Source organism: Punica granatum, chromosome 7, assembly GCF_007655135.1.
Source record: "Punica granatum isolate Tunisia-2019 chromosome 7, ASM765513v2, whole genome shotgun sequence".
NCBI classification, from domain to species: Eukaryota; Viridiplantae; Streptophyta; class Magnoliopsida; order Myrtales; family Lythraceae; genus Punica; species Punica granatum.
The window spans coordinates 10,377,493-10,393,990 of record NC_045133.1 but is presented as its reverse complement, the minus strand read 5'-3'; the positions used below and the strand labels follow the sequence as shown (position 1 = coordinate 10,393,990).

The following is a 16,498-nucleotide window of genomic DNA, read 5'->3' as shown; positions in this document are numbered from 1 at the left end:
GACCGTACAAGAGGCAAAGAGACAAATTTTGAATTAAAGGCCCAGTCTGCGTAGGAGAACCCGTTGGGAAGGGTGTGGGAAAAAATCACGCACCGACTCAAAATTAATGATCCATTGTTAATGAAGATTAAATAATGTTTTTCATTAAGGGTAAATTCTTGGATCACTAAACTCAAGAGACACACTCTGTTGTATCACCCAAACACCGAAATTCGTCATTCATAACAGGTGGATTAAAAAGTCAGTTGAAACAACATCTACAGAGTTCGAATAAAAATTCTGACCATTTAGAACATAGCTCCGCGTGTGGTGAAGCCGTTGCCAGAGTTTCATCACCATCGGAGTTCGTTTTCCCTTCCGATCGGCGTTTGATCTCGCCCTGCGCGCTGCCCAGTTCGATCCAAATTCTACTTTGTTCTTATGCCGATCAGCCTCTGTTTGTGCTAAAAATTAACCCTCACAAAGGTGGGTCCTTGGGCCTATTAAAGTCCTATAAAAGTCCAATACGATTTGAGTCCAACTTCCTCCAAATTGGAGGAATACCCAACAAACTCTCATTCCTGACTATTTGGAGGCTTCAAACACACCAGCTATACTTCGGCAAACATGGAGCTTCTCCTTAGCAAGAGGTTTTGTCATCACATCAGCTCCATTCTCGTCAGCGTACACTTTGTCTAGTTTCACTAACTTAGGTTCCAACACATCTCTAATCCAATAAAACTTAATATCGATATGATTCGACCTTGAATGGAAAATGAGATTCTTGCAAAGAAGAATGACGCTTTGGCTATCACAGTATTGAACATACATCTCTTACTTCAAGCTCAACTCTTGCAAAAACTTTTACAACCACAACATCTCCTTGCAACCTTCAGTCACCGCAATGTATTCCGCTTCCATGGTAGACAAAGCGATGCACTTTTGAAGCCTTGATTGCCATGAGATAGCTCCCCCTACAAAAGTCATCAAGTATCCCGAAGTGAATTTTCGAGCATCGATATCTCCTCCCATATCCGCATTCGTGTAGCTCACTAACTCCGACTTACCCATGCCAAAGTGTAAAACACCTTGAATGTTCCTCTAAGATATCTAAGGATCCACTTAACCGCATTCTAATGTTCTTTCCTCGGATTAGAGAGAAAACGACTAACCACACCAATAGAATGAGCGATATGTGGTCTTATGCAGACCACGACATACATCAAACTCCCTAACGTTGATGAGTAAGGGACTTTCTTCATCTCTTCTTTCTCCTTCTCATTTATAAGACATTGCTTCGAGTTAAGTTTGAAATAAGAAGTAAGTGGTGATGAAACTGGTTTAGCATTACCCATATTGAACCAATCCAAAATCTTCTCGATGTACTTCTCTTGAGAAAGCTAAAGTTTTCCATTTGATCCGTCATGAGAAATATGTCTCCCAAGGATCTACTTCGCTGATCCCAAATCCTCCATAGCAAAGGACTTGCTGAGCTCTTTCTTTAACTTTGCAATCTTGCTCATATTAGGACCAACAAGCAACATATCATCCACATGTAATATTAAAATGATAAAATCACCATCAGATAATTGTTTCACGAGCACACAATAATCTGAAGTGGTCCGTGTATAGCCATGGCTCAACATAAAAGAGTCAAACTTTTTGTACCACTGCCGAGGTACTTGCTTAAGCCCATACAAGCTCTTCTTCAACCTGCACACCAAATGCACCTTACCTTTAACTTTGAATCCTTCAGGTTGCTCTATATATATATATTTCTTTCTCCAAGTCACCATGCAGGAAAGCTAGTCTTAACATCAAGCTGCTCGATTTCCAAATTCAGACTAGCTGCCAATGCGAGAACAACTCGGATAGATGACATCTTGACCACGGGCGAGAAGGTCTCCTCAAAGTCAACTCATTTCTTCTGGTTGAATCCTTTCACTACTAGTTCAGCTTTGTATCGAGGCCTTGAGTTCTCTGTCTTCAACTTATAGACCAATTTGTTCTTCAATACTCTCTTACCTGGCGGTAGTTTCACTAGATTATACGTGTGATTCTCAGACAAGGAGTTCATCTCTTCATTCATCGCCTTTAACTAGTGCACCTTGGGCTTATGTGCCACGACTTCATCATAGCACTCATGTTTTCTCCCGTCAATCAGTAACACATACTCATAAGGCGGATATCTTGTAGAAGGTTGTCTTACTTTGTCAGATCTTCTAGGTAGATTATCTGCAGCTTCTAACTGTAACTGCAAGCATGTATCATCCTCTATCACATCATCATCTACTTGAGAAATCTCACCCCCAGCCATGGTTTCTTCATACTCACCAGGTACCTCTTCCACTCAATATTCTACATCAACCATGATGAGGATCATGGGCATGACAATGAGGCTGATGCACACGAGCTTGGAAGTCGAACTCGTGAAGAGGGAGCTGAAGCACAAGATCTTGGAGGCTTGCATGTTCCGAGTAGGTCAATCACACGGGCGAAGGCCAAACAAATCCAACAAGTTATGGAGAGCTTGCTAATGGGCTTTTTGGGCCAAGAGGAGTCTAATTCAATTGGGTCTCCAAAGGCCTTTATTCAACTGACTTGCCATGAGATACTGAAGATGGAATAAAAAACTGCCAACTATTCCAGATAACCTTTATTTAGTTTCCTAGTTTATTAGTTTCCAATTTCTCCTAGGCTTATATAAATGAGGCTGAGTAGCTAATCATAGGTAGACTATTCTAGTATTTTGGTGAGATTTTCTCCTTTATTCTTCATTTAACTCCTTCAAACGAACAAGTGTGACAACTTGTGATTGTTCGGTACACTATGATATTATTGGTTCTTGTTTATTCATAAACAACGGGTCAATAATCATTGTCTTGATATTGTTGGTTATTGTTTCTCTATTAACAACGGGTCAATAATCCTCTTTTATCTAAATCTGTTTTTGGCGATCTAGGAATCGATTCAAGTTGGTCATCAAGTTTCACAATCCTTCGCGAGGTCTGCATCATTTTGGTATCAGAGCATCAGGCTCCAAATTAGGTTTATCCTATCCTTTACGTTTCAATTCGTTGAATTTCATTCCATCTAGCTTGTTTGTTCTGGATTGTTAGTAGCAAAAAAAAAAAAACGAAGTTCCAGCTTTTAAAAAAGAGAGAGAAAAAAAATTCGGCCAAAAAAAATAGAGCTGAAAAAAAAGATAAAAAGAAAAGAAAGAAGCTGTCGGTGTCAATTTGATCTGGATTCTTTGCATCAGATCATTCTAAAGTTGCTATTACCTTGTTGTTGATCCTCGTTGATTTTGCTCCCATAATTACCCAATACCTGATCTTCCATATATCCTTCCCTATATCATCCTTCATATCTTTCTATCCATATATTACTCTGATATATTCCTTTCTTCATTCCTAAAATCTTTCCTTGGTTAACTTTCATTTAACCATTTATTTCTCTATTAGTTTGTGCCCAAGTTAGGGCCAATATATTAATTGATGTTTTGGATTATTACGAGCTAGTTGCCTTTGATTTGTAAGTTGCTGAGTTCTTTAAAGAACTTTGAGGAGGAAATTAGAGTGGAAAGAGGCAAGAGTGGTGAGCGTATCAGAGGGGAAAAAAAGCCATTGAACTGAGTGAAACACAAGTGTTGAGTGACGATAATTTAAGGGCAAACACGTGAGCGAGTGGTTGTGAGGTCCTAACATCAATTTTCTTTTCGCAGTGCAAACATGAGCTTCGCAAGAAAAGGCAATGAATCTACAACTGGGGATGGAAGTAATGCCGGCTAGCAAGATGTTGCTTTTATTTTGAAAGCCATGCAGCAACAATTCGAGAGATTAGAAGTTGTTTTTGGAGATATCTGTGATAGAATGGACCGGCAAGATCAATGAATTGATCAAATGCAGAGGGAGCAACCCAGGCAGCATGTGCAAGTTCCCAATGCAAGGAGACTAATCCGCCAGCCGCCGAATCCTCACGATGAAGAAGATGAAGATTATGAGGAAGAGGATGAAATGACATCCGTGGGAAGTGTGAGGAGAGCCAGAGGAGTTATGAATGAAGGACGAAGACATGGTAGGCGAGATCAAGCAATTAAAGATGGAGTAGATAGGAATATTGGGAGTATTAAAATGACGATACCACCTTTTCAAGGGAGGAATGACCCTGACGCTTTTATCGAATGGGAGAGGAAGGTGGAGCTTGTATTTGATTGCCATAATTACTCGGAAGAGAAGAAAGTGAAACTTGCAGCGGTGGAATTCACTGATTATGCCATTGTTTGGTGGGACAAATTGGTTACGGAAAGAAAAATGAACCACGAAAGGCATATTAAGACCTGAAAAGAGATGAAGACTGTCATGCGGAGGCGATTTGTTCCCTCGTATTACTATCGAGACTTGCATTTAAAATTGCAGAGTCTAAAGCAGGGGATGAGGAGCGTGGAAGACTACCACAAGGAGATGGAGATAGCTTTGATTCGGGCAAACATTGAAGAAGATGATGAGGCAACTATGGCCAGGTTTTTATGTGGTTTGAACGGAGAAATTGCTAATGTGGTGGAGTTGCAACATTATGTGGAGATAAAAGAGATGATTAGCATGGCCATGAAAGTAGAACAACAACTCAAGAGAGGGAAACCAGCCAAGTAAGAGGGTGGTTCTTATTCGGGGTCTTTAAATTGGAAGTCGAAATGGGATGACAGTTCAAGATCTGTAGAAAAACCCAAATCGAATGCTGAAAGGAGCATGAGCAAGAGCCAATGGGACAACAAGGATAGAGATAACTCAACATCCTAACCTCAAAAGAATAGGGATGTCAAATGTTTTCGGTGTTTGGGGTCTGGGCATATTGCTTCTCAATGTCCAAATAAAAGGGCAATAATCATGCTAGATAGTGGGGAAATTGAAACTGAAGAAGAGGAAAGTGATTCAATGCCAACACATGATGATTCTAGTGATTATGAATATGCTACTGAGGGGAATGCCTTAATAATCATGCGAGCTCTTAATGCACAAATTAAGGAAGAATAAAGAGTTGATGTGCAAAGGGAGAATATATTACATACTAGATGCCACGTGAAGGATCGGGTATGTAGTTTGATCATTGACGGGGGTAGCTGTGTGAATGTAGCTAGTAAGTTACTTGTTGACAAGTTGGAATTGCGTACATTAAAGCATCCTAGGCCATATAAGCTGTAATGGTTGAATGAAAGTGAAGAAGTGGAGATGAACAAGCAAGTTCTAGTTTCCTTTACAATTTGGAGATACAAGGATGAAGTTCTTTGTGATGTAGTGCCCATGCATGCTAATCATATGTTGCCTGGGAGGCCATGGCAGTTCGATAGACAGGCAATACATGATGGGTATAAGAATCGATACTCTTTTGTCAAGGATGGTAGAAAGGTGACACTTGTTCCATTGACACCTTATCAGGTGTATGAGGATCTGCTCCGAATCAAGAGATCAATTTGTGAGAAAAGTGAGGTAGAAGCTGAGATTGAAAGCAAAAAAGAGAGTGAGCAAGTGAGAGAGGAAATTGGTAAGACTAGAGAGGAAGAAAATCGGGAGAGTGAAAAGAAAGAGAGCTCAGCTATAGATGAGAGGAAAGAGTTAGTTAAGAGAAAAGAGAAAAAAAAATGAGTTTCTATGCAAAAGAAAGAGAGATCAAGAGTGCATTCAAAGCTAATCGCCCAATGATCTTGTTCATTTACAAGGAGGCTTATTTATCTCACCTTAATTATTCTTTGCCAAGTTGTGTTACCTCTCTTTTGCAAAAGTTTGGAGATGTCTTTCCCACGGAGTTACCAAATCATTTGCCACCAATAAGGGAAATAGAGCATCAAATCGACTTTGTGCCAGGAGCCAAGATTCCGAACCGGCCAGCTTATCGAAGTAATCCGGAGGAGACAAAGGAACTTCAAAGGCAAGTGGACGAGCTTTTAGCTAAAGGGCATGGAGTGTAATTACAAATCAAGGCTCCTTATGGGTAAGGGTACTCACGGGCAAGTACATGGATAGACTCAATGCCTCCTTGAAACTTAGAGTATTGGTGACCGATTCTTGGTAGTGGTAAGGAATAGGTCGAGCCTGGAACTGCGTGGCGAGTGGGGCAGCTTGGGCCATCCGTGATGGGACAAAGGTTTGGTTCTGGGAGGACAAATGGGTCCGAGGATGCGGGCCCTTGATAGATGATACGGCCGGGGTAGTCGAACCGGTTATCCAAGGGCGAATGGTTTGTGAGCTTGTGACAGACGCGGCGAATTGGGACTATAGATTGATGGAGGACTACCTTAGTCACATAAAGTTGCTTCACATTGCATTGCACTGACCTCCGACGAGGGATCAGGGTGAAAACTCCATTTATTATACATTTGAACCCACCAGTAATTTCTCTGTCAAGACAACGTACTGCTTTCTCGCTCATGCTGGCTGGGCTGAGGATGACTGCGTGTGGAAATTGATTTGGAGTTGGAGGGGACCACAGCGGGTTCGAACCTTCCTATGGTTAGATGCCCATGCGCGCCTTCTAACAAACGAGCATCAGGCACGTCGCCACCTGACTAGCTTGGCCCTCTGCGAGAGATGTACCTGTGGTTAAGAGACGACTTTACACGTACTCTGAGACTGCTCGAGGGCGCAGGCGATATGGTAGAGAATTGTCCCGCAAAGTTGCCAACATGATTTCTTCACTATGCTATTGTAACGATGGCATTACTGCAATCTGTCAAGCAGGGATGATCACTTGGTAGAGACATTCGGAATAGCTTGTTGGCTTTTATGAAATTGGCGGAACAAGGATTTATTCGAGGAAGGTTTTGTGCGACTGTCTGACGAATGCCAAGCAATATCGAGAGTGGTAGAGAGTTGGAAGGCGATGGGCAACAGTGGACGGGGGCTTGCAAAGCTGCAAAGGGACTGGAAGTGTATTGGGTGGCAATGTCCTCCTCTCGGGTGGGCCAAATTAAACATTGATGGTGCCTCGCGGGGAAATCCAGGGTTGTCAAGTGCCGGAGGGATTGTTCGTGATGTAGATGGACTTTGGCTGGGCTGTTACATGCGGAATATCGGCTATGCATCGTTCGTAGTAGCGGAGCAATACGTTTGGGATCTTGGGTTACGGAGGATCATCCTGGAACTTGACTCGGAGGTTGTCGTGCGACTCATTCGGTGCCCGACCACGCCAAACTTACAACTTGACCCGCTCATTGGAGGAATTCGAGAGTTTCTCTCGAGAGAGAGACTGGCAAGTAAAGGTCAGTCACACCTACAGAGAAGGCAACATGTGCGCAGACTTGATGGCCCAGTGGAGTTTACACTGTTCCTTGGGCTCTCATCTTCATGTCGTCCCGCTGCCAGGAGTTCATTTACTTCTACTAGGAGATCTATATAGGGCCTCCTTACCCCGTCTTTGTGTAACTTGATTTCTTTTCACTATACCGAGCATTAGCCCCCCTTTTCACCGAAAAAAAAAAGAAAAGCAAATATCATTTAACTTTGTTGAGAGTTAAATTGTATATCATTAATCCAAATATCATAATATCAATTTATTATATATTTATTATATCTAAGAATCACTCACAAATTCATTATTCTTATTGTATTATATATAAAGATATTTTCATAGACTTTCTCTCACATGTACATATATGCCTTATCAATCAAATCATTAAATAAAGATATTTTAGAAAATATCATAAAAGATATGTGTTATTCATAAAAATTCATTAAAAAGTTTAAAATTAAAAAAACTCAAACTATTCGAGAAAATTACATTAAAAAATCGAGCATTCTGCGGCTATATGACTAGGCCCACTTTGTTCTTGCTTTCATGTACATAGATAGATTGTAAATAATTTGACAAGTATAAGTAGTGAAAATGAAAATAAACAAAAAACTAAAAACATAGAAAACTTAAAGAAAAAGTGGCCAAGGAGTGAACGAATAGAGGGAGTTCGTGGGACTCATGAAGTGATGTGGAGAGTAAAAGGAGAAATTTTGCAGGGAAATAATAAGTGTAATGATTTTACAGTTTTATTCATATATTTAATGTATTACTTTTTCCTCTTTCAATATTATAGTTAGACAATGTCCATCCCTAGTTTGTGATTTGTGTCTTTAAAGTGGGCTCCTCATTGCCACATAATCGCTACATCATTCAGATACAAACTTAATAAAAAGAGAGACTCACAACTTTAATCATAGTCTTTGTTATTTAATTTCTGATTGGGTCCCACAATTTGAATTTAAAAAAACTAAAAACGCGGATGCAGCTGCAGCGTGGGGCCTATGGCTATCACGCGGCAGCCACTAATTGGGTCTCTCGCGAAGAGAGACGTCTCTACGTAGAGAGAAGCGCCCCAGTGGGGGTCTTTCTGATAGAGACGCCACATTAGCGTCTCTCAAAAGGGAGAGATCCCCCGCTGGACACAGTCTTGGAGTTAATGAGGGTAGTTTTGTAAAATTGCCACAAAAGTATTCACCCTTTATATATTAGTACCAAATAGATATTACGCATTATCTATATATATATATATATTTAAAAAATTTTGATAAGCTTTTATAATGCTTTATGGGTGATCTAAGTTCTCATTTGCCATAGCCGACAAATCATTATTGAATGATTTTTGCACAATGATTTTAGCACCAATGTGGGTTGATTCAACTGGTTCGGCACTTATTTCCCTTAAGTAATGTCTCGGGTTCGAGTTTTGTGGATATGCTCAACTGGATGGCGCTCAGCATTTGACATCACTGTCTTCCTCTTCGCCGGTGATAAGTTTACAGGTAGCTTCTCTCCTTTTAGTGCTCCCTCAAGACCATGCTACACCAGCAAAGTCTTCATCTTGATCTTCCATAGCCCAAAGTCATTCGAACCGTCATTCTCCACCTTGAACTTTGATCCCGACATCTTCACCCGCTCCGAGACCCTAGCTCTGATACCAATTTGTTGTGGGAGATGCCGAATTCGAGGAATTTAGAGCAAGAAGAAAGCACAATGAACACCGGGATATATGTGGTAAAACTCTATGAGTAAGGGAAACGTCCACGGACAAAGTAGAAGATTCCACTAGATCGATAAAACGAAGATTACAACTTCAGGTTCACACTCGTGTTTTTCAGCCCCCATTACAAGACTCACACTAGAGAAGAGCCTCACAATCATCTCAATTCTCACCACTCTCTCATTCTATGAACCCTAGAGACTCCAATAAAGTAAACCCGAGAATTTCCAAGAAAATTACCCATAATTCTCACACGTGTTATCTTGATACAAGACCATCTTTCATTTAAATAGATACAATACCTTCTCAATATCTCAAAGATATCCTAATATAATCGTAGGATATTTTTCCTTTAAAATACTCTAAAATAATCTTTAACATCCCCTAAAGATAATTTTCTTATTTAGAGATTTAAGAGATACAACGGAATCCTTACAAAATAGGAAATATAATCTAAGAATAGTTTGAGATCTTGCCCATTTCTTTTTCGTTTGATCTCGTTACCGTTTCAAGTCTTCGGGTTCTCCACTGAATATGAGGCATACTCAATAAGACATCAACCAAATTTCTGCCAAAATGTTGCCTTTACATTTAGTTCTCAAGTTCTAGCCTAATCTTTGTTCCGTCAATGTACAGCCTAATGTATAGTTTATTCCTGTGATTCGTCAAGCTGTTTCAACTATATTTCCGTGTTTCAGTTGGTCCAAATGTCAATTTCCTTTGTATTTCTTTCCACTTCAATGCAATCAATTTCTTGCAGCACAATTCTGCTTAGTTACGCTTTATTTTCGACACGAAGTTAAATTTCCACATCTCTCGACTTTTTTCATTCTAAGTCCTTTTGCATTGTTAGACCTCGAATCAATCGTTTTGTTTAGAAGTCAATTTAGTGCGCTTACACAATCTGGAGAATAATTGTCTCTAGCACGCCCACATCACGTGACCCGTGTCATGACTTTTCTGTCAACACATGTAAAACTAGAATTGATTTTCAAGGTTGTAAATGAATATTGTTCAACGAACTTATTGCACTAAACATGATTCTGGTGAAAATTATTTCCCATTTCAACTTATACTTATAGATTTCAAGTACGAAAAAATTAAATAGGAAATAATGAATTTATATGTTAGTAACACTGAAACCACCTTCTATTAATCGGCACTATCTATACACAATAATAAAAAAGAGAAGCAACGCATAAGAGACTTCCACTAAGACAAAGGTATGCTTAAGTTGAGCGACTTTTAAGTCCTACCAAACTAGGACAAATGCCACAACATTATGGTGCCATTTGGCTCATGGAAGTCCAAAAGCCCACAGATTGAATAAGTATAAAGCTTATGAAAATAAGATTCAAATAGATGGAAATCCAATGGTCCTAACTCATGGAAATCCAAACATCTAAATTTATTGGAACTTGAAAAGTCTCTCTATATATAAAGGATGAATATTCTCTTTTGCTACTAAACGATGATAAGATTTGCTCTCTGGGATTTGTCATTGCTGATAGACCACCAAGATACTCATATGAAAAAGGGTTTGGTTGATTCCTTGATGACGACTTTTAAGATGATGAGGTTATGATTTGTTATCTTGATTTTATTAGTCATAAACTTCTCCATTTTCAACAGACGACTTAATGTTTTCGTCAAATAAAGGAGATGATAGAGATATTTTCTATTAGGGTAAAATACACTCATCTCCCTTGAGATTTTGCCTAATAAAACTCTAACCCGATCAAAATAAACACTCCATTCCCATCTTAATACTAAAATTGATATTCCACCCCTTGTCCATATTGACCTAGTTGAAAAAAAAAATTGGTCCTTAATCTTTAGCTTATTTTTCAATTTTTTCCTAATTCATATTATTTTTCAATATTGTTTCAAGGTGAGACGGTTAGTCTACGTTTGGTCATATTATTTAGATCATCATTAAATCTGTTGACATGCAAATTCTTGTGGATGAAAAAAAGTTTGAAACTAAGAAAAAATACATAAAAAAATAATGCTTGTAACTATTCTATTCGAGATCATCAGTGATCACTAAGGTTTTCGGTTACCTATGTTGGAGTATTTGCCATTGGCCCTCTACTTGAAACATTGATATCTTAAATTAGGACATCTAAAGTATCATTATTGGGCCAAGATTATGAACCGTGAAAATAGTTCATAACTTCGTGGGAGTCTGTGGCATTTAGTGCAAAACACGAGTATTCCGTATGGGCATCATCTCTTAGTGTCAAATATAGTGGTTATGGATATCGATCTCTAAGAGTGGATGTTTGGCTGTCGGACACCCTTGCTGTAGACCGTTAAGAGCTTCAATGATTGTTGACAAGTTGTTCTCTTCTCTTTTTATTTCAAAATATTTTTTATTTTAAAAATATTGCACATTGATAAGTTTATCGAAAATTCAAACAATAAAACCAAAGTGAATAAACTGTGTAATGTTGAAGATGATAATAATTCAAAATAACAAAGAATTAGGATGAAAATGAAAAGAAAATAAAGGTTGAGAGTCAAAAAAAGTTTATCTTATTAAGTCAACAAGGTTAATGGAGAGCAGTATCTATTTTGTCTAAGAATGGGGTGAAGTATCATTGAGCAAAATCATAAGGGAGAAGAGTATATTTTACTATTTCTATTATTGTTATTATAATACTTTCTTTCGAGTTTATGATACCTTGATAAACGTAGCTGGTCATTCCATTTCAATAGGAGTTGAAATGATCATCTACAACACGAAACTATCGACATGAATGAATTTATTTCTCTTATTAATTATCTTGATCAGGTCGTATACTTACCTTATACAGAGATAGTTGATCACTTGATTGTCATAGATGTGCGGGCCTTTAGCTTAGTTAAATAAAATATGACTCTAGTTACTAGCTTGTACGGTCAATGAAAATTTAAGATAGTATTAGAATATATTTTACACGCCTGTGTAAACTCAACTCGTTGGATTGGATTGAGCTAAGTGACAATATAAGATAAAAAGAAGACCACTAATTTCTCTCACTAATTTATTTCTTATTATTCGAGTACAACTACGTATTGAATCATGTAATGAAACGGAGCTTCTGGATCATTAAAGCAACCACTACGTTGGATTAATTAAAAAGCAATTGCATTAACTTGATGGAATTGCTTATAGCAAAGAGAGGAAAGAGCAAATGGACTGGGGGATGTACGTAGTTAAAGGGAGGAAAAATTACTCATTAATTTACGAATTTTTATTTTCAAAAAAGGACCTCAGTCTAGCTTGACTGAGATTACTTGCTAAGAGCACCATCATAACAGTTTCCAAAAATGATGATAGATGAATGGTCAAAAGCTTGACAGCCCTTGTATATGATGATGTTCTTCATCTCTTCTATCACAAATACAATCTCGCATATGCACATTTCTTTCGACACATCTAAATGTTCGTTTAGTACTACAGTTACACAGGCGTGCACTACGTATAAGGAAATAATCATCCCGTTGCTAATCTCACCACCGCAATCTAAAGCAAATTTCATTTTTTGTAGATAGAGTAGGCAACAAACTGAACAAGGTGTAACAGTCTAAAGGTCCATAATGTTGGATACCCCCAACCCTTTCAATCTTCGCATCTTTAAGCTTGTGCCTCCAACACCTGGGCTCACCCGAACAGCACTCGATATTCTCTTCCCCGTTTGCGAGCGCATTGCATATGCACTACAAGGGCAAACGAGTTGCTGGTGGATCAGAATTAAGTCAAAAGAAGCATCCCTTTCCAAGCCTAAGGATTACAGCCAGCACAAAGACTAAAAGGCAAACAGCTTACAATATATTCAGATTCGTGTCGACTATCTTGCCGATCATCAGCACTTTTCATTGGTCAAAGACCTGAAATGATGGCAAGAGATTGTACCTTTAGTAAAGGTTTTGCAGCCCTCAGAGAAAAGTTGTAGGTCGGCAAGCTGAAAATAAGCCATCCAGGATAAGAGGGTAGCTCGACTGAGATGCCACAAGCATGAGTTTCAGATGTTGTATCCCAGGTGCTGATAAAACCACTTTCTTGGTCATCTCATCTTCCATTTCATCATCCCGCTACAAGCACACAACAGCGAGAAACAAAACAACAGCAAAAAAAAATGTGAAGAAGCAAAAGCAGTAAAAAAAACCGATAGCACATAAGTGAGCTAAAATGCTACTGTCTGACACGTACCTCAAGGAGAAGTACAGTTGACTCGAGGCATCTAAATGCTGTAGAACATCTACCGACGAACTCCTGGAACTTCTGGAACCAGGAAGCACTAGGATCTCGCCACAAGAGAAACTTGAATCCAGTGGCACAACTGTAAGGAGAATTCTCTGTCCATATCGAGGGCAGTGTGTCAGCCGTCTCATAGTAGAAAGACAATAACTTGGGGGTGTCCATTCTTATGTCCACCAAGTTGTCACAATTCTCTATCGAGATCTTTTTCAGAAGTGGATTTGAAATCTCGATTCTTTTCAACAACATGCATCTATGCAGAATCAAGCTTTCCAACAGAGGTAATTTGGAAAGGAATTGACAGAACTGCTCGTCCGTCTGGTCAAGGCCCAGTAGTTCTAAGCACCTGACATTTGGACTTACATGAACTGCTAAACCAATGTCCCGTACACGCACATATTGGTATCCGCGATCAAGCTTAAAGCTTTCCAAGCCCGGGGCTTCAATACTGACAACCTTAATCTCAGGGCCCATCCCAGCCACCGTTACTCTCTCGAGATAATGGAGATTTGGAACTTTGATCTCAGATAAGAGACCGCAGGAGCACAAAGAAAGATCTTCAAGTAAAGGGCAGCCGCCGAGGAGTCTCTGAAACATCTGATTGTCAATAAGAGTACATACCAAATGAAGCAATCGCAGAGACGGAAGGCTCACGGCACTAATCCCATCAATCTCTACCCCACCAGTCAATGTTAAGGTCTTGATGAAGTGAGCAGATAAAACCCTTGCGGGAATCGAGTATGGCAAATCGGACATGATGTTTATGCTTAGCTCCTTAACGTGACAGTCTAAGGCCATACCTAACCATCGATCGAGGTGAGGAGCCAACTCCGCGTTCACAAAGAACCCGAACCTCGGCATCCCCTCGCGGGACCTCATCAGGGCACCGTCCACGAACTTGACGAAACTCTTACCGTACTCGCCGAGCCCGGTTTCCATGAAGTCGCTGACATCCGCGTCCGGTAGGATGAGCCATGGTTTGAAGTCGGTAATCAGGAACGATCGCCAGGTCCCCAACCACGACTTCGACACCAAACTGGTATTCGCTACTTCCTCGATGCTCGGTATGAAGGAGAGGATGTGATGCTGGACATGCTCGGGCAAAGTCGAGAATTTGTCAACATCCATCTCGGCCGCCAGCCCCGCCTCTCCTTTCCTCGCCTTCCGGCGGAAACTCCTTTCCCACTCCATTTGCCTCCCCAAGGCAGAAGCTGCATGTGGACAAAAGTAGAGAACAGGCTTTTTCCGTACAAGAGGCAAAGAGACAAATTTTGAATTAAAGGCCCAGTCTGCGTAGGTGAACCCAACTCAGCCCCGTGCTTTTTCTCCGCAGCTACGCCTGTCGGAACCTCATCTCTTCCTTCCTGCTTTTCTCGACAGCTCTGCCTTTCTGCTCCTGCTTTTTTTTTAATTTTGCTGCCCTGTTGGGATTATCATTGCTTGGCATGGTTCAGTTTTACTACAGCTTCCCTACGCTGCTGGTACTATGATGATAGTTCCCATTTGCTTATATCCAATTGATGCTTATCCATGGAGTTTCACTTCTCTAGTAGTGGATGGCTTCACAGGGTGGGGGAAAAAGCGATAGGGTGAAGTGGACCAAAGAGATGGAGCTTGTCTTCCTTGAGATTTTGGTTGAGAGGTTTAGGAAGACACTGACACCGTCGCTCAGAAGGTGTGACTGGGAGGAAATAGACGCAGAGTTGGCGAATAAGCTTCATATTAGATTGGGTGTTGAGAGGTTTGAAGGAGGTAGACTGACTGAAGCAAAAGTATTATGCATGCCTTTACAACGTTGCTTCAACGTACTGGTATAGGCTGGGATTCAGCGAGCAACACCTTTACGGCTCCTGATCATGTATGGACTGCTTTCTGTCAGGTATCAATGCGTGCTCTCTTGTTTAACTCTATCCCATTACATAATACCCATATGATGGTGTAACTGTGAATTTCTGCAGAGGGGTAAGGTATATAGCAGGTTAAGGTCAAAAAGGGTGCGAGAACTACGCGTTACCTGACAAGCTCTTTGGCAAAACCAGTGCCACAGGTGCTTTTCGACATGCATCAACTGAAGCAACGCTAACATCCTCTGAGGAACCACTATTTTGCTCTCTCTCTCTCTCTCTCTTCATAAAATGTTTTCCGCTTGCATTTTTTTTTTTTGGGTAGAAAATATCTTGCACTTGTTAACTAAGTTCTAGGTCTTTCCTATTAACCAAGTTCTAATGATGCAGTTCTGTGAGATCACTTGCTGATTACGAGGCATCTTAGGATTCTACATTGAAAGTCCAATTTGAAAATGTTTACTTAGTGAACCATAACATGACTATATCGTTTGACACTCATTCCCTTTATTTGTCGTAGAAAGGTGATGACTATTTTCCATTGCCTCAGGTAAAATAGTTCCTCAATTAGGGCTCGGGTGAAAGCACTCGACTAAATATGCACTTCTTGATTGAGAGTTTTAGTATTTTCGCAGAACAAGTTACGCGCTTGAAATGTTTTGGAAATGTGGTTTCAGTTATGCCCTTTTTTAATCAAATTTCTTCTAAAGGGGTTTATGAATTCATGATAAATTTAATTTTGTCCAGAGTAGTTCTTGAAGTGTCAAACTTAGGGAGAACGGACGGGATGAAGCAGAAGCTGCATGTAACACCCTTTGAGGGAAGGAAAAGGCGGCACCGGTGGAATGCATACAGAAATAGAAGAAATAGAAGAAACCAAAGCATTTATACAGCGTAAAGCATGATGGCTCTATCATGTGGTGGCTGCTTCTCAGTAGGATGACGATCTGGAGGTGATACTGGAGGAACCGCTGCATGGTGAACATCCGCGTGTCGCCGCAAGGCTCATCTTGAGTTGTAGGTCATTGGGTGAGCTTCGGGCGAGCAACTTTATCTGATCAAGGGCCGAGGTACAGGGGAACTGCTGCTAGCAGAGCTTATTAGCAGTGAAGTTTTGCATATATATAATGGTTGTTATGTTATATACAACTTTGTGGATGTCAATGTTGCAATCACTCGTGGATGAGCCGAATTCGACAGGCCGGCAGCCATTCGATTGGCTGTATTGAATCCTTGTCCCCCTGAATTGACAAAATTCGGAAAAGCATTATTAGGAGGTGTTATTGTAGTAGGGTGGTTGTCCCTAGTCCATTTTTGTATCCTCTCGGTTCTATTCCATCCCTTCGGCTCTTTTCCCATTCCTCTCCATTTCTGTTGAATTAATTTTGTTATATTCACATGGATATATTGCTGAGGAAAAACGAA

The 16,498-nt window shown here is 40.2% G+C and overlaps 1 protein-coding gene and 1 long non-coding RNA gene across 3 annotated transcripts; one reads left to right on the top strand and one right to left on the bottom strand.

Moving 5' to 3' along the window:
• Nucleotides 1-12,302: 12,302 nt before the first annotated feature.
• On the bottom strand, nt 12,303-14,536 carry LOC116214626 (putative F-box/LRR-repeat protein At3g28410). 2 transcript variants are annotated; one of them, XM_031550016.1, is made up of 3 exons: nt 13,182-14,536; nt 12,885-13,063; nt 12,303-12,708 (listed from the first exon to the last, which is right to left on the bottom strand). In XM_031550016.1, the coding sequence occupies exons 1-2, from the start codon at nt 14,418-14,420 to the stop codon at nt 12,908-12,910; spliced, it is 1,395 nt and encodes a 464-aa protein (XP_031405876.1). In that variant the 5' UTR covers nt 14,421-14,536; the 3' UTR covers nt 12,303-12,708; nt 12,885-12,907. The 2 variants fall into 2 exon arrangements, with proteins under 2 accessions (XP_031405876.1, XP_031405875.1); XM_031550015.1 differs by having other exon boundaries at nt 12,303-12,688.
• A 304-nt stretch (nt 14,537-14,840) lies between these two features.
• LOC116214636 lies at nt 14,841-16,439 on the top strand. The gene is made up of 2 exons (XR_004158295.1): nt 14,841-15,108; nt 15,188-16,439. It is a non-coding gene; the product is annotated as an uncharacterized LOC116214636 (long non-coding RNA).
• Nucleotides 16,440-16,498: the final 59 nt, after the last annotated feature.